Genomic DNA, 18,893 nt, shown 5'->3' with positions numbered 1-18,893 from the left:
TTTGGACCTCATCTTTACATTTTGACTAAATCTGATTGGGCTTCCCTGGTAGCTCAGTCAGTAAAGAAACTGCATGTAATGCAGGAAACCCAGGTTTGATCCCTGGGACAGGAAGATCCCCTTGAGAAGGAAACAGCAATCCACTCCAGTATTCTTGCCCAGGAAATCCCACGGACAGAGGAGCTTGGTGGGCTGCAGTCCATGGACTCGTAAAGAGTCAGGCATGACTGAGTGACTAACAGTTTGGACCTCATCTTCACACTCTGACTAAATCTGATTGCCTTTTAAAGCCTTCCTACACCAACAACCCCCAAGTCCCTAACCTGCTTGCTAACACAGAAAATCCCTTTAATTAGCATGCACGATTTGTAATACGGGTATACACAATATAGATTGGTTTCCCTTTGAGAATCTTTGAAGAGGTGGTGGCAGTTTCCTAGTACAGGGAGCAGAATGCATGGAAGCTTGAGGTTCAGTTCAGTTCAGTTCAGTCGCTCAGTCATGTCCGACTCTGCGACCCCATGAATCCCAGCACGCCAGGCCTCCCTGTCCATCACCAACTCCCAGATTTCACTCAGATTCATGTCCATCGAGTCAGTGATGCCATCCAGCCATCTCATCCTCTGTCGTCCCCTTCTCCTCCTGCCCCCAATCCCTCCCAGCATCAGAGTCTTTTCCAATGAGTCAACTCTTCACATGAGGTGGCCAAAGTACTGGAGTTTCAGCTTTAGCATCATTCCTTCCAAAGAAATCCCAGGGCTGATCTCCTTCAGAATGGACTGGCTGGATCTCCTTGCAGTCCAAGGGACTCTCAAGAGTCTTCTCCAACACCACAGTTCAAAAGCATCAATTCTTCGGTGCTCAGCCTTAGCTTGAGGTTAGGTCAGCACAGGTTACAGGTGAAGGAGTCAGAGGTGGAGAGGGAGCTCTTTGACTTGGGTTGAATCTATTTTTGTGCACTGGGGCAGGATTTGCAGAATTTGTTGTTGGAGGTATTTTTGTCCTACAGCTGAAAATATAGCTAACCGTGTGTTTCTTAAACAATTGTTTAACAAAATCAGTTATCAGAGCTGGAAAAGATTATAAACTCTAATTAAGGACTTTGGTTCTCAGGCATTAATCCTGGCCTTACTCATGCTTGGGATTCACACTGAGCAAATGATTTTTAGTAGACAGCAGAAAGTGAAATTTGCTAGATGATGTTTCTCTTAACACTCAGAAGTTTTTATAAATGTCATATATATTGGAGAAAAAACTTCAGAGCATACAACTGGTGTTTTGAGGACACTGGGAAAGACCCAGTTCTGGATTTGCTTCCCTGATATTAAGGGCTTACCTGGTAGCTCCTGCCTGTAATGCTGGAGACCTGGGTTCTATCCCTGGGTCAGGAAGATCTCCTGGAGAAGGAAATGGCAACCCACTCCTGTATTCTTGTCTGGAAAACCCCATGAATGGAGAAGCCTGGCGGGCTACAGTCCATGGGGTCACAAAGAGTTGGACACGACTGAACGACTACCATATTAAGATGTGAATTATTTTGGGGCTCTGAGGCTGACCACAGTCATACAGAAGGAAGCTAAAGCTAAGAAAACTGACTTAATAAAACAATTTTTTAGATGGTACAGTGCTACTCTATATCATAATTATATAGCATTAGATGACACTGCTTATTTTTAAGCAAACCTGAAAATACACATCTCCTGCATTGGCAGGCGGGTTCTTACCACTAGCACCACCTGGGAAGCCAAGTTTAAGAGACATGTATAGAAATTAAATTCAAAATCTGATACTTCTCTAAACCTTTGTAATAGAAGTCATTTACATGCTCCACTTCCCACTATGAATTGTGATGCGATGGGACAAAAGCAGATAATAGGCATGAGAAATTAGAATTCTTTGGGATAAATATATTTTAAATTTCCAAGGTATCATGCAGATTCTTCAGCCATGAGACAGATTTCCATTTTTAAATCAGAATGGGACTCTCATAACAGGTTATTTGACTATTTGTAGCAACTAGCCCTTTTCACATGTATTTAAATCAGTCTGGCAATAAATATTATCCCAAGATTATTTTAGGACAAAACATCCCGCTTAGATTTCAGCCGTGGGAAATGTGGAAGGTAGCCACATCTGGAAGCATGCACATGCGGTATGGAAAGAAATTCTGAACACTGCAGGCGGGAGGGGTAGAAAGGCAGGGGGAGCGCCAAGGGCACTTGGAGGCCAAAGTGAGAAAACAGAGGGCTGGTCCCTCGTCAGTCTCAGGGTTGGGTTTTTTTTTTTTTTTTTTTTTTCCATCTACTTGCGGATCTTGGTGCCAGGAGCAGAACTTAAAATCACAAAACTTTATAGAGTTTTCCTTTGGCATCTAAAAGAATCTGTTTGACTTCTCATCTCCATCTCTGTTCTTTCTATCACATGTTTTCCCTTTGAGAATCTTTATATCAACCCACATGCCTCAAAGAGGCTCTTCAACCACCTGGAAAAATATGCTTTTCTAACTTTCTGGAAAGGGCTTTAAGCTGCAACTGGGGACCGGAATAATTGACTCTTACTCCTCCCAGTGCCTTTCAGCTTTATTTAACTGATCAGGGAGTAGGAAACACTGCCCATAAACGCTGGACACTAACACGACTGAAAAGATAGAATTCAGAGTTACAAAGTCTCTGCTTCATCTTGACAGGCCGTGCTAGTTTTATGACAACCCTTTTACGGTGAATTTGAGCCTGGAAAACCACCACTCTGATGAATCCAAGCCAGTTCCTTTGCAATAGTTTCTTCAGCTTGATAACTGCCTTGATTCTTTATCATACCCATAAAACCCCAGATATTATGTTAGAGCAAGATAAAGAGTAAAACTTTCTTTAAATGAACAGATTCTTAACCAGTTCTATACCCGTTCATCCTTGTCTTCCTTACACCTCCATTTTTCACTAACCAGAGGTATCTGCTCACTTTTAAAAATAATTTTGACCAATACATGAATAGATGATGTAATTTCTCATTTAAATGCTTTCTTTTCTGCAATCACCCTCTGTGTTTTTTGTTGTTGTTGTTGTTGTTTTGTCTTTTAACTTTACTGAGGCTTTCAATGGCTAAGTCAAAGATCTCTTGGTTAATGTCACATTGCACTTGAAACTATGTGGGCTATTTTCAAATATGTTTTGATATTGATTTCTAACATAATCCCACAGTGATAAGAGAACAGACTCTGTATGAAATTTCTGCACCTTGTTTTATGTCCCTGGATATGTTCCAGTGTTTGCTGGTTTATAGTCTATGGGAAGTTAAATAGAATTTGCATCCTGCTGTTGTGTGAAAATTCTATAAATTATCTTAACTATGCTGAATTGGCCTACAGTGCTTTCCAGGTCTACTATATCCTTCTGCTTTTATGCATATTCATTCTATAAATTTTTGAGAGTTTGACACTGAAACTCCAACTAAAAATTTATCTACTTTAAAAAACAATTGTAGTATATAGTGGAACTATATGTAACTTTGTTCTGCATTTTCCAGAAAGTGAAAGTGAAACTCGCTCAGTTGTATCCAACTCTTTGCCACCCCATGGACTATACAGTCCATGGCATTCTCCAGGCCAGAATACTGGAGTGGGTAGCCTTTCTCTTCTCCAGGGGATCTTCCCAACCCAGGGATCGAACCCAGGTCTCCCACATTGCAGGCAGATTCTTTACCAGTTGAGCCACTCCAAGTCTCTTGTAAATGTGTTACCATACCTTCATAATTTAAAAAATAAAAAGAGAAAGAAAAAAATAGCTTTTTCGAGAAAGGGTGTTATAAGTATGTGGGTCCTGGTAGGAAGGAAAATGCAATGAATTCCACCTCATCAAGACCTCCTGAAGAACCACATCATGGGCCAAAGTTGGCTCAAAAAACACAGTAAAGGGACATCCCAGGGGGTGCTCTCAATATCTGAACATGGAGTGAGAAACATTCGGAGAGACCTCATCAAGTAGCAGGCTTGGGTTTTGATATCTAGTTCTTTCACCTGCCTCAGAACACATTCAAGTAGAAAGTCTTAAAAAAAAAAATCCCCTTTCTAAAGCATTGACTTCATAACCATTATATATAGATTATATAGGCTTGTGTTTAATCTTGGTCTCTATAAGTGCTATTTAACTACTTATTTGGGGGGAAAAAGATATCCTTAGCCTCAATATTTTGGCTAGAAATTGGGCGTCCACATAGAATTCATCCTCTTTGGTTGATTTTAGCAAAAATAGGGGACTTCCTATGGGCAAATATGAAATAAGTAGCTAAAGGGATCTTCTCAGATCTCAGTGCCATACAGTAAAATTTAGGGAAGCACATTTTGCATTCTTTTACTGGCCTAACAACTCACTTTCAATGTCTGGTGAAGGAAAACAAACAAACACCTTGAGTGCTCATTTCCTAAACATTTCTTTACCGACTAAGGTCCATTAGCAATTCCAGCAGGCTCGTCATTAATATATTCTGATAAATGACCTAAGTTGATTTTTCATACCTGGACAGAAAAGATCCAGAAACACAGTGAAAAGAAGATTATGGATATAGGTGACTTCAGGCATATGGGACGGAATCAATCAAGAATTAATCAAACCACATGCCTGGGTCAAAAAAGACACACATCCTAGATAACTGATCTTTGACAAAAATGATCCAGATAACTTCTCAGCTTCCCACCAAGCCTGAGTGCAACAACGGCTCATGTGTTCTCTTGTCACACAGATGCAGCCAGCTGGCTGCAGGACTGGGGAATCTCTAGAGTTTATGACTCCCTTTGGGAACCTCTTGAATCCTCCTTTCATTCAACAAGGTGCCCTTTAAAAAAATTACTTCTCTACACACAATATGCTCTGCCAAAAGATGAGTAATTTATTTCCCTGCAGTATGTAATGTCTTGGCCAACGTGATGCCACTTCAGATGTGAATGGGTTTAAAGGTGGTACATCTCTTTACTTTGGCGCCAACCCGCCGTGTGTGTTGTCCATGTAATTATGGCCCAGCTTAACTATCAGGAGGTTCCTACTCCATAATTTTACTTAATTTTCTGAGTTTGCCAACAGGATTAAAATATATTTTTATTTTAAAATGATAAATAGGTTTCTATAGATGATTTTTGCTAGAAAAGGGTAAGAGCAAATTTCCACTTCATTAGATATACATTTACTACATTTCTTTAAACAGACATATTCACTTCCTAGAACTTTTGAAATAAAACATTGAAAAGGCAGTAATTTGTTTTATTTTTTTACTCATGCTTTCTCACCTGATGTGCTTTTCTATGCTCACATATGCTATGTTGTAAATATTACACTGTAGGAGTCAAACTGATCTTGGGAAAGTCATGAACTCTTGTAAGCCTGTTTCTTCGTCTATAAAATGGGGAGAATATCCTCTTTCTTGGGTACCTACTTTTCATATTTGCTGCAAGAATTACACAACAGATCACAGATGTTATGTGAAAGTGCTCTGTAAACCACAGCACACTATGCAAATATTCTTTCTGTTGCTCTGGGTATTTTAATCTTACCCACTAATTAATGGCAAACGTGATCTCTGAGTAGATTGATGATACCCTTCTGCGTTTGCCATGGTAGCCTCTATTTGCAGAACCATATGCTGCACGGTATACATACAGAAGATGGACTGATTATGCCTGAGACTATTAATCAATATTGTTTCATATGCATGGAAAAGGAAAACTGATGATTAAGCTCTCAGTATGGGGCTACGTTTTAAATCCTGTTAAACGTGTCAGGAGAGTTAAACTTCCCTGTGTACTGGAGAAACCTAATCTAATGTTGCTGTTGTTCAGTCACTAAGTCATGTTTGACTGTTTGTGACCCCATGGACTACAGCACGCCAGGCAGCCCTGTCTCCCGGAGTTTGCTCAAATTCATGTCCATTGAGTTGGTGATGCTATCTGACCATCTCATACTCTGCTACCCTCTTCTCCTTTTGCCTTCGATTTTTCCCAGCATCAGGGTCTTTTCCAGTGAGTCAACTCTTTGCATCAGGTGGCCAAAGACTGGAGCTTCATCTTCAGCATCAGCCCTTCCAATGAATATTCAGGACTGATTTCCTTTAGGATTGATTGGTTTGATGCCTGTGCAGCCAAGGGACTCTTAAGAGTCTTCCACACACAATTAGAAAGCATCAGTTCTTTGGTGCTCAGCCTTCTTTACGGTCCAACACTCACATGCACTCATGACTACTAGAAAAACCATAGCTTTGACTATGTAGACCTTTGTCAGCAAAACGATGTCTTTGCTTTTTAATACGCTATTTAGGTTTGTCATAGCCTTCCTTCCAAGGAGCAAGCATCTTTTTATTTCATGCCTGTAGTCACCATCTACAGTGATTTTGGAGCCCAAGAAAAGAAAATCTGTCACTGTTTCCACTCTTTCCCCTTCTATTTGCCATGAAGTGATGGGACTGGATGGAACTGGATCTGTTTTTTCACTGTTGAGTTTTAAGCCAGCTTTTTCACTTAGTGTCAAATACTTTTGTACAGTAATGAAAAAATATACAGTCTGAGACACTATCATTTGTATAATAAGCAGCAATGTGCACAGGCTGCATCTCAAAGCAATAACTGAATCTTGCAAGTACATCAATATCACCAAAGGATATATTATAGATGCCCAAGAGGACTCTGGCCAAGATCCTCTCAGAAACCAGAGAATTGCCTTTTACTTCTTTAGGATGAATTGCATTATACTTCTTGACATATAGGCTAATGTTCTCAGGCATGTGAATTATGATGTATTTTAGTCAAACATCTGTTCTCTTTTGAATAGCAATTTGTATACTATGTGATTTTCTCAAGTTGTATTCTTTAGAATAAATTAAAATGTCGAATAAAATGCTTTGCTACTCTCACCCTAGGAAAGCAGCAAAGATAGAAAAAAGAGTTAGAAACATAATTGTGCCATATTAAGAGAAGGTATATTTATCTAGTCATCTTAGAATAAAAAATGCAATGAAATATTTAGTATATAACTTAAATGAAGTAGGTAAGAGAAACAGAACAAAGCAATATACGGTGGGAAAGCAGTTAATAGTAAACCTGGTTTCAGCCTGGATTCAGGTGACTTCATTTGCTTATTCAAGTAGGTAAAATTTTAGGTAGAGCTGCACAGATTATAATAATTTTATGATATCCAGTTAACATGATTTTTTGCAACTAAACTGTGCAATTACAAATGTATCTTAAAAATTCAGAAAAAATAAAGATAGTACTGAAAATAAAAATAAAACATCTAAAATAAAAATACACATATAAAGCTTTAATACATAAGCTACACAAATATGAATATTGACATAATTATACATGTATATGTCTTTGTACATACACACATATACACATGTATTTCTAAGAATCCTGAGAGATAAATGGATTTTTAACATCTTTGAACCAAATTTTTAAAGACACACAAAAGTGAAAAGAAATCTGCTAGCAAAAGCTATTCCTCTGATACACGTGACCTGGTATCACTGCTCAAACACATCTGTCCTCCCTGACAGACCTCACCTCTGTAACACTCAAGAGTGACTTGTGATCTTGCCGGTTTTAAGATGCTCAACTATAAGCTAAATCTGAGAAAATTAAAATTTACTTTTTGGGGCTTCCCTGTGGCTCAGATGGTAAAGCATCTGCCTGCAAACCTGCAGGAGACCCAGGTTTGATCCCTGGGTCGGGAAGATCCCCTGGAGAAGGAAATGGCAACCCACTCCAGTACTCTTGCCTGGAAAACTCCATGGACTGTCACTTAAGGAGCCTGGTAGGCGACAGCCCGTGGAGTCGCAAAGAGTTGGACACGACTGAATGACATCACTTTGGCATAATTTTAGGTTTCAGAATATTACATTATTAATCTTTGACCATTGCTAATTCTTGCAGTTCCAGGCTTCAAATCATTACAATACTGTATTAACATGAAGCTTTCTTATCCTAATCAGTGCAGAGAAGAAAGAATTTAATGACCAAACCAATGGTAAGTGTTTTGTTACTAGCACACCTGCAAATTCTCTTGACTCTGCTCACGTATCTCAGGCTCCTCCATTCCCATCACAGTCTAAAACACTGAACCGTCTTACCTTACTTGGATCATTGCCACGGCTTCTCATCTACAGACACTACATGGCTGCTGTAATCCATTCTCCACATTATGTCCAGCTTCACCTTTACAAAATGTGTATCTGATCATATCAGTCCACAGGCCTCAAACCTTTCAAGAACTTCTAAATGCTCTTACACAGATCAAAATACAGAGCCTTTACCTTCCTTCTGTATCATCCCCACTGCTCTGTCACTCTCCTGCTCTTTCTTGGTTGGTTATATGATCTTTCTTTTAATGCCTTGAGTATATGCTATAATCACCAATTACAGCAATTGTTTTGCACAAGAAATGCCCTCTATCTGAAATAGTTTTCACCCAACTCCTACCCCCACCTCTCATCTAGTTAATTCCTACTGATCCTTCAGCTCTCAGTTTAGGCATCATATCTTCTGTCACATGCTTTCAACACCACCATGTATATTGTACAGGGTGACGTATTTGATTAACATCAGTCTCTCCTAGGGCTTTCCTTGTGGCTCAGCTGGTAAAGAATCCACCTGCAATGCAAGAGATCTGGGTTCAAATCCTGAGTTGGGAAGATCCCCTGGAGAAGAGAAAGGCTACCCACTCAGTATTCAGTCTCTCTTACTATAATATAAGCTCCATGAGACCCGGGGGCAAGTTTTATTTTGGGGGGGTTTGAATAAAGAATATCAGAAAGACATCGACACAACATAGTTTGCCTAAGTTCACCCTGAGTTCATTATGTATTCATGGAATTTTTTTCTTTAAACTGTCTAAATTCCACATGCTTCTTTTAATAAATCATATACTTTTAATAACCACCAAGCCTCTCACAGAAGGTTCCAAAAATGACGCAAATAAAAACCATTAAATGACTTTCCATAGTGTCTGAAGAAGCTGTTGTACAAGTCTGGCCAGTAAGCAATTGTTAGATTCATGTGCTCTGTATCATTGCCTTTTAATTTAAATTTTCTTTTTAGAAGGTGTTTTTAATATCACTGAATGTGCAGAAATCTGTTCTGAATTTATATCATTTAAAATCAGCCCTAAAAGTCAGTGATTTATGAAGAACACTGACTCGATGATGGTTTACAACATTTTTCCCTCCTGAGAGGAGACCTATGCTGGGAAAAATAAAACATCCTGAGTCTTATTAATGGAAACAGAGCTGAACAGACAACTGTAACTATTGCAGATTACTGAAAACTGCCAGGAAATTCTAAAAGCAAAAACAAGGTTGGGCTGGCAGATTAATGTCCCTTTCATGTACAATCCTGAAATATAAAACCATGGAATTTTCTAATGTTAATGGATATTTCTGTCAATATTTGTCTAGGCACTTTTATGTTGTATATTATAGAAGAGATTAAACAAGAGGAACACTCACTTTACAAAGTTGGATCCCAGTGCAGATGTATTCATATGCTACCTATTCAGTTTCCAACTTCTGGAGGTGCACTTGAGGCTTATTATTTTATTTACTAACGATAATGAGCCCACCAAGTTCCTCTGTCAAAGGAGAATGAATCTGAATAAAATTTGCTCAACTAATTAATTCATATTTATGCCGGAGGAGTCTCGGATTGAATTTAGGCCATCCCCCAAGCTCCTCCCTTCTTCATCTACCAATGCAGTGATTGATTTATCAAGTAGTTACTGAGCAGCTTTTAAGTGACAGGTTTTTAAAACAACAAGAGCTCATGAACTAGTTGGAAATTGAGGAAGATAAGCAAAACAGATACATAGGATACAAAGCTGTAAAAACTCTTCTGTAGATAAACACAGATGTTTCTTAGAACACAGCTGCTGGGAGCATTTGCTCAGGCATCTCACCTGTGAGAAGCACAGACCTGATTTCCACACTTTCCTTCCCAGCTCAGATTCATTCAGCTTTAGCCAGCGATTCCTTCCCCACAAACCTTCAAGTGCATGACCAGTAGCTTTAGGTAAGCCAGTAGTAATGCCCTGCTCTAAAAGATGCCAAACTTGGTCATCTCATTCCTACTGGTCTGTGGACTTCATTGTGCTTCCAACATTAGGGAGTTTTAACAACAATACAGGGTATATCAATGTCTTACAGAATGTTACTGAATCTTGAAGAAAACACTTCATATTCACTTAAGGTTCAAAACTAAATTCATCCTAAAAGGGAACCTTCCTAATAGTGTTGGTGGGAATGTAAGTTTCTACAGACATTATGGAAAACAGTATGGATGTTCCTCAGAAAACTAAAAAACAGAATTATCATATGATCTAGCAACCCCACTCCTGGGCATATACTTAGACAAAACTATAACTTAAAAAAGATGCATGCACCCCTATGTTCATAGCAGTACTATTCACAGTAGCTAAAACATGTGAACAACCTAAATGTCTATGGACAGAAGATATGGTACATACATACACTGGAATACTGCTCAGCCATACAAAAGAATGAAATAATGCTATTTGCTGCAATATGGATGCAATAGAGATTATCACACCAAGTGAAGTCAGAAAGAGAAAGACAAATAACACACGATGTCACTTACATGTGAATCTAAAATATGGCACAAATGAAATGGTCTATAAAACAAGCAGACTCACGGACGCAGAGATCAGACTTCTAGTTGCCAGTGGGGAAAGCGGAGAGAGAGGGAGAGGGGTGGACTGGAAGTTTGGAGTTATTAGATTCAAACTATTACATTCAGAATGGATAAGCAACAAGGTCATACTACATAGCACAGGGAACTATACCCAATCTCTTGGGATAAACTATAATGGAAAAGAATATATTTTTAAAAAGATTGTATATATGTGTATAACTGAGTCAATTTGCTGTATAGCAGAGATTGGCACAACATTGTAAATCAACTATACTTTAATAAAAATGGTTTAAAAAGTTAAATTCACTCTAGAGTACACTAGGTTTTGTGTTATGGACTTAGAAGCATTACAGGGAACTCCTTGAAAGAAACCTTGTATTTCTAAACAGAACAGGCCATTTATTAGATTGTTGAGTTGACTGCCATATCTTAGGGAAAAAAAAAAAGCATTTCTGAACTAGATTGTTGGTATTTACATTTAGAGCCAAGGAATCAAAGTGAATTTTTCTGACCCTGACAGAGTCCAAAGATTTTTCTGGCCAAGAATGCTACACTCACATGGTTCCATGAAGAGCATCAACACTCAGCAAAACAATGAAGAAGCCACAGAGCGTCTGTGCCTCCCTTTCACTTCCCATTGGACCCCTCTCATATTGACTCATGAACAAGATATATATACCGAGCACCTACTATCTTCCAGGCATAGTTTTAGGTGCTTGGTAAATACAACACTGAAAACAAATAAACTAACATTCTACCTCTTCACTTCATTCAAGGCCATTTTCATGAGCACCCACTCTGTGCCTGGAACTGTGCTCAGCACTCAGAATAGTGACTTAGAAACGCAGCATGGCGTCTGTTCAAAACTGAAGTTGTCTGCACATACGTTCAAATATGAAAGAGAAAACGGTGCGGGTACCATTTATCTTGGGCTTCCCAGGTGGCATTAGAGGTAAAGAACCCACCTGCCAATGCAGGAGACATAAGAGATGTGGGTTCCATGCCTGGATGGGGAAGATCCCCAGATGAGGGCATGGCAACCCACTTCAGTATTCTTCCCTGGAGAATCTCATGGACAGAGGAGCCTGGTGGGCTACAGTCCATAGGGTTTCAGAGTTGGACACGACTGAAGCGACTTAGTAGGCATGCACCAGTTATCTTACCTTGTAACGAGTTGAAGATGGAGAAGAGGTACATGAAGGGGACATTCAAAGGTCCCCAGGCAAAGAAAGCAAACCCCCACGTCATGCCCAGGAGAAACGTCAGGCTGACCACGCTACGCAGGTTCCGGAGAACCTCCTCACGCAGCGTGCGGCTGCTTCTCTTGCCGTTCCTCCCACAGATCTGCACCATCACCACAATGAACATGGCGACGTTCAGGAAAAACATGAGTCCGAAATACCCAGCACAGGTCACGTAAAATACGACAGGATCCTGTATCCAACAGCTTAAAGGAGAAGAGACAGAAAGAGAGAGATTAATCATCACGCCCTGTTTACCTAAGAGGCTTACTTTGGGATTCTGCCTACTTTACAGGTGGGCCTTCCTCAAATGCCCCTCAAATCCCTTTAGGAAGTCATTTCATTTGGGGAGGGGGCTCAGTTTCTTCCTTGATGTTTACATAAGTTTTTTGTTTTTGTTTTTGCTTTCTTTTGGATAGTCATTATCTTAACACTTAGTTATTTAAGTCAACAATTAAGAAAACAAGGTAGCCTCTTAAACTCTGACTTGGTGTGAAGACATTATCGTTTGGCTCACTCTAAACCACATCTATCCCCTTTCTCTTATGGGCCTCCACTCCAGAGGATGGGACAGTTTCTCAATTTCCTTTGTTATTTAAATGGTGGCCATGTGGACTTTCTGGAGAAAGAAATGGCAACCCACTCCAGCAGTTTTGCCTGGAGAAACCCATGGACAGAGGAGCCTGAGGGGCTACAGTCTATGAGATCACAAACAGCCAGACACCACTGAGTGACTGAGCATATGTGGACTTTGTTCTACAAAATGATAAGGTAGCAGAGTCCACTAAGGGATTTTAAGAGAGGTATTCCTGACAGTCTGACTGGCAAAGCCCTTATTTCTTATTTCTGCTTTGAACATGAATGCGAGCTCTGTGGCTGTAGTCATCATCTTCTGTCCAGGAAAGGAAGACCAAGAGAGCTATAGGATTGCTGGTCCTAACATTTTCAGCCCAAAATTAATGCTGGTTGTTGCCTTCTTCCAAGTTTCTTATTATGTGAAAAGAGTAATACTTACTTATTTAAGACATACATAATTGTGGATTCCATTATTAGGAACAAAATACTTCCTAATAATATAATTGGTCTAATTGAGGCACAACCTTATTGTATAACTCTGTTATTCTTATGCTGAAGCTTCTAATGCACAAATAAAAAGCTTACATCATAACATCCTTGTGAGATGAGGAAAGATACACTTGCTATTCAGAATGACATACATCTGAAAATAGATGGAAGTACTTTTAAAGGGTACTAAAAGTAAAATTAAAATACTGCAATTTGCAGATGCCCCAGTACCTAATTAATACTATGCAAGTTCTTAGGTACCAAAAATATTTAGATGAACTATTTAAGACAATTAATCTTCAAATTCTAAAGCATATGGTCATCATTTTGGTAGGTTGTGTCTACCATGGTATAACTTGACCACTGCAAAGGCAAAAGCTGTCTTGAACATCTTTGAGTCCTATAACCTAACCAGATTCCTGGCATATAGTAAATTCTCAATTAATGAGAGCTGTCCATGGCACAATAGCTTACTGAATCATACTTTAAAGGCCTGTAAAAGTTGACTCACATACTTTTTATATTCCCTTATTTAGAACTTGTTCACTGACTTGTACCTTTAATATAGCTTATTTTAAAGGTCCCCAAGTGATATGGCTTGTCCCTGGAGCTAATCTTACTTTCTATATGGAAGTCCCCCTAGAATCTGAAATTCCTGGCCTGGATCCTTTACTTCCCACTAGCTCTCTTGGGGGCTTTTGAATGTTACTTTGGAAACATAAAAGGGAAGACCAGGAGGAAAGGAACAAGACTGGATACTGACTGGATATAAAAGTGATATCCATCCATGAAATGAGCACAGAAATGTGGCGTCACAGTCAGGAGTAAGCTCTTCATTCATTCAGTAATTCAGTCAACCCACAAATAATACTCAGTACTTATTATGTGCTACATAAAATATAAGAAAACTAACTGCCAAAACTGAACAGTTTAAAAATCTTAGCCTCAATAATCTCACAGTCTGAAGGGAATTTTTCAAATTATTCAAGATCCATTCTCTCCACTTTCACACAATAATCATACTGTTACTGAATCCCTCACTGTCTGATGCTGCTACTTAACTCTCTGGAAGATGCATGTGGTTTAACGAGGTGGAAGTATTAGGAAATCTCCTCAAAGAGACAGGATCTTCTAAGTCCAGAAGAGAGAATCTTAGGCTTCTTCTGAACTCCGGATGAGAAGAGCACAACATTCATAAAAGCAGCTCACACAGTTCAGGGCTTTCAACTGAATTCATGTATGATATAGCAGAGGCCTTGGCAAAGACACATAAATACAACTTAACCTTCCAAAATAAGAAGCTCACTATTGGCATGAAAACTCACACTAAACTTCAGGAAATGAAGCATATAATACTCATCACAAATTAATTCCCAACAAACTTTTGTTACTTACAATTCATCACCTTGTTCTTTTCCATAACTGTCTTTTCCATAGACTTCATTTTGCTTTCTGCTTGCTAGAACAATGGATACAACTAAGACAGGCACACCTGTTATAACAAAACCATGACAGAAACAACTTTTCTGAAACATCTGAAATTGCTTTATAAGACTGAAAATGGCAAGGGGAAAAAAAGAAAGTAAACACTCCATATTATAAAATCAAATTTCTTAGAACTGGCAGCTTGGTTGAAAACAACAATAAAATCCCCTTTGTGGTATGAAACATCCAACTCTAATTAGAAACAATCTAAATCTTAAGTATTCTGTTTGCTTGCTGGTACCCACTAGAGTATAAGGACCTGCCCTATACTGAACACAGCACCAGAAAATGTAGTTTCATGAATGACACCTGTTAGACTGACCGAGTTCAGGTTGGAAAGAAAGTGCAGCTTCATTCTACCCCTTTCTATAGAAAGAAACGTCTTCAGAATAAGTTGAGGGGAAACAATGGGGGCAGAAAGTCTTTACAGTCATCTCTTTTTTCTCATGAGAATCTATATAGATTTGCATGTATATATCAGTAGGAAAATGCTACCCCACCTGAATTCCCTGAAAGGTGCCTTCACTGCCTCCTAAGGAGGTACTGAACACCTTGCAAATGTCTCATTTTCCCCCTGCCATCTGAAAAAGAGATTTGTGATAAAGCTTGAAAATGCCTGCCCCAATACAGAACCCAGATAAAAGAAGGAGCCTGATTGGAAGACTGTAAACAGGCTAACATAGCCATCTGTGTGGGGCTGAGGAATCATGGTAAGAAGTTCAAAGCAAGAATTCTGTCAGTATTCTGGTTGCACTCACAAAAATAACCTTTTCGCTCAGGTTTCCAAGACATGGGCATGTGTCTAGGGGCAAGAATAGTTAAGAGTCTGAGCTGGCCTTTCTATTTTGAAATATAATGGAAATCCACCACTGTCTGCCAGCTGCTTCTTCAGACTTGGGTGGGCTGGCTCTGGACACAGGAAATAAGTTGGTGGTGACTCAAGAGCTAAGGCTTTTTTTTCTTTCCCCTTTAATCGTGACTTTTGTGAGGACTGTGGAACAGTTTTAAAAACACCCCTGCCTTCGGTTATGTATATCAAAGGCATATCACTCACAATCTTGAAGTTTCTTTTAGCAGTCCTATTCTTTCAAAATAGGATTTTCCTATGAGAACCTAGTGATTTCCAGGACAGGGGAAAAAAAAAAAAAATGCAGGAGGCTTACCCCAGCCAACGATGCAGAATTTCAGGATATACCGGCGAATGTAAGTGTTAAATACTTTCACCAGAGCAATGTACATGTGAATTGCTTCTAGTCCCATCCAGGTAAAGGTAGCTAGAAGGAAGAAGTGCAGCAAGGCTGCGATGGCCGTGCAAAGTCCATCCACATGAAATGAGGTGATCCACCCGTCCAGGAGGAAGACGAGATTCAGAAACAGCAGGGCTGTGCTGAGGTTCATCAGGATTTTGGAGGGATAATCCCTTCGTAATTTTCTTTAGGAAAAAAAGGAGGAGCAATAGAAAGATAAATGAGAATGATATTGTAAATAAATCTTTTAAGCACAGGCAGTTAATTCACATCTTATACAGCTCTGCAATAACCTAGATACTACCATCTTTGACTTCACTGGTGGCTCAGATGGTAAAACATCTGCCTACAATGTGGGAGACCCAGGTTCAGTCCCTGGGTTGGGAAGATTTCCTGGAGAAGGAAATGGCAACTCACTCCAGTATTCTTGCCTGGAGAATCCCATGGATGGAGGAGCCTGGCAGGCTACAGTCCATGGGGTGGCAAAAAGTCAGACACGACTGAGTGACTTCACTCACTCACTCACTCCACCGGAAGGAGGGCCAAAGATATAGGAGTACCAGGCAAATTATAAAGATTTTTTTTTAAAACTACTAATCTAATTTTAAAACTGTTTCCAAATTTTCTAATTGGTTACAACAGATTGATTTTTTTTTAATCCAGGAAAAATTCTAGATTCATTAGAAAAAATATTTTTGTTAAAAACCAATTTCCCTAAAACTTGTTGAAATTTATTGATTTCTAATGAGGTCAGGGTCCTTTTTTAAAAAGACTTCCTGTTTCAAAACCAATTTTATAAGATTTATTTTGCTTTCATCTTTTTTTCATCTTGTATTTTCACAAAAATGTTTTTATCTTTTACCGTAAAAAGCAACTCATACAATTGTTATTTACTTAAATACTAATTATCTTAACAGGCTTAAATACATGTTATCAATAGAAATATAGTAACTATAAATTAAGATTCTAAAGCTGGGAAACTCATGTTGCATGATACATCTCATGAGAAATCTGAACATTAAAACTGAATCCTACATGATTCACAGGGTGTATACATGTTTTTTAAAAGCTGAGACAATTCATGTTTTGCAACAGTCCGCTCTGGATTTGGCAGATAGTGAAAAAAAAAAACTTACTCAAAAGCAACATATGTCAGGAGGGTAGCTGCTGAAAAGATGGCAGATATTCCACACCCAATATAGGTAATGAAGGTGAGGATTTTAGTGTTTTTCGCATCCAACTGTGAGGCAGTTCCTTGAAGGTCCTACCGAAAACATGAGAAACAGCTGTAATAATCTCTTTTCATGAGAATGCTGTTTTGTTCTAGTAGAAGCTTCATGACAACACTTAGAATCGCAACTCAATCTTAGGGGCTAACAACAACAGTGTAAATCAATACAGGTGAATCTCATTTTAAGTGTTTGCCTTTATTGCACTTCACAGACACTGCATTCTTTTTACAAATTGAACATTTGTGGCAACTCTGAATTAAGACCTTTTCCCAACATTTGCTCACTTTGGGCCTCTGTGTCGCACTTTGGTAATTCTCATCACATTTAAAACTTGTTCGGTTCATTGTTACTATATTTGCTATGGTGACCTGTGATCAGTGATCGATGTCACTGCTTGATAAACTGAAGCTTAGACGATGGTGACCAATTTCTAGCAATAACATATTTTAAAGTAAAGTATCTATATATTGTTTTCCTTTTAGAGATAATGACATTGCACATTCACAGGCTACAGTATTGTACAAACGTAACTTTTATATGTACTGGGAAACCCCAAAATTTGTATGACTCATTTTATCTTGATATTTGCTTTATTGCAGTGGTCTGGAACTGAACCCACAAAAATATCTCCGAGGTATGCGTGTACTGAAATTTCCACTTATTGCACTCTTGTGGATCACTCCATGAAATAAAAATGAAGCATTATTGAGAGAATTGTACATGGTTTTTTATCATTACCTATTACCCAAGCTCTTTGCACATCAGTATAACTTGAAGAGCAAAACCACTGGTTCCCCTAACAAAAACTGGAAAGGAGGTCATTGTCTTGCATTATAAATAACCAGACCCTTCCTACCATTTGCAGAGCTGGGGTCCCAAGCACAAATGGAGGCCACTGTGGCCCATGTGTCCAAGCCCTCAGGTGGGCCTGATTTCTTTGCTTGGTAGGGTGGGACTCATCCGAGACAGCCAGAGGCTGGCTGGCACGTGGCTGCCCAGTTCTAAGAATAGTGCTAAGGCTCTTACTGTGGTCATTGCAGAGTTTGGTACATATATGGTCTTTCCTTTTCTGTTGTCATAAATAAGAAGCCACCAAGAGTTTTTTTTTTGGTGGAGAGGGTATCATAGATTTTTCGTTTTTATACACTTGAAAAGTTGTTACTTAAAAGTGTTAGGGGTTGGACTTCCCTGGTGGTGCAGTGGATAAGAATCTGCCTGCCAATGCAAAGAACACAGGTTCAATCCCTGGTCCAGGAAAATTCCACATGCGGAGGGGAACTAAAGCCTGTGTACCACAACTACTAAGCCTCTAGAGCTGATGCTCTGCAACAAGAGAAGCCACCAAAGTCAGAAGTCTGCCAACAGCAGTGAAGACCCAGCACAGCAGGAAATAATTTTTTTTTTAAGTATTAGATGTTATTGTGGTTAAAAATAAGTAAACATTTTTGCATGTGAATACACAGCCGTAATTTCACTGTGCAGAAGGAGGCAGACTTGCAAAATTCAGGTATGATAGGAAAATCTTTCTTTTCTTCCTTAAATGGAGAATTGGACTAGGGATAAACCTTGAGTTAAGACCAACTACTCAAGCCTTGGATGGGGGAGAAAGGCATCTCCATTATACAGATGTTTGAAAATGGAGCCTTTTTGGAAAAAGAACAGGGAATATCTGGTTTAAACTTTTAGGTCTTAAATTATGAAAAAAAAAGTTTATAGGTTTTTCATTCTGTAATGTTAATTTTCTTTAATTGTCACCAAAATGTCAATAAAATCTACTATTCATACAAAAACCTCCAGGAAGTCGTTTTGTATGAGTGCCTATTTACGTGAAACCACGAGTGGGACTTAATTCCAGGTTCGATTGACACAGTGAGGAGCAGGTAACAGTACCTGTGTGATAGCAAGAAATGCACAAAGTGATGGAATTCAGCAGACACAGGGA

General features: G+C 39.1%; 1 protein-coding gene across 10 annotated transcripts in view; it reads right to left on the bottom strand.

Moving 5' to 3' along the window:
• The window catches only part of ADGRG6 (adhesion G protein-coupled receptor G6), a 152,534-nt gene that overhangs the window by 13,521 nt on the left and 120,120 nt on the right, over positions 1 to 18,893 (bottom strand). For all 10 annotated transcript variants that reach the window (XM_042253536.2, XM_060419756.1, XM_004011385.6 and 7 more), the window contains 4 exons: positions 16,856 to 16,983; positions 15,636 to 15,904; positions 14,383 to 14,479; positions 11,845 to 12,128 (listed from right to left, as the gene is read on the bottom strand). In XM_042253536.2, the coding sequence (XP_042109470.1) occupies positions 11,845 to 12,128; positions 14,383 to 14,479; positions 15,636 to 15,904; positions 16,856 to 16,983 (778 nt within the window). The remainder of the gene's footprint in view (positions 1 to 11,844; positions 12,129 to 14,382; positions 14,480 to 15,635; positions 15,905 to 16,855; positions 16,984 to 18,893) is intronic.

The sequence above is a fragment of the Ovis aries genome, chromosome 8 (genome assembly GCF_016772045.2).
Source record: "Ovis aries strain OAR_USU_Benz2616 breed Rambouillet chromosome 8, ARS-UI_Ramb_v3.0, whole genome shotgun sequence".
NCBI classification, from domain to species: Eukaryota; Metazoa; Chordata; class Mammalia; order Artiodactyla; family Bovidae; genus Ovis; species Ovis aries.
This window is presented reverse-complemented; position numbering and strand designations above follow the sequence as displayed.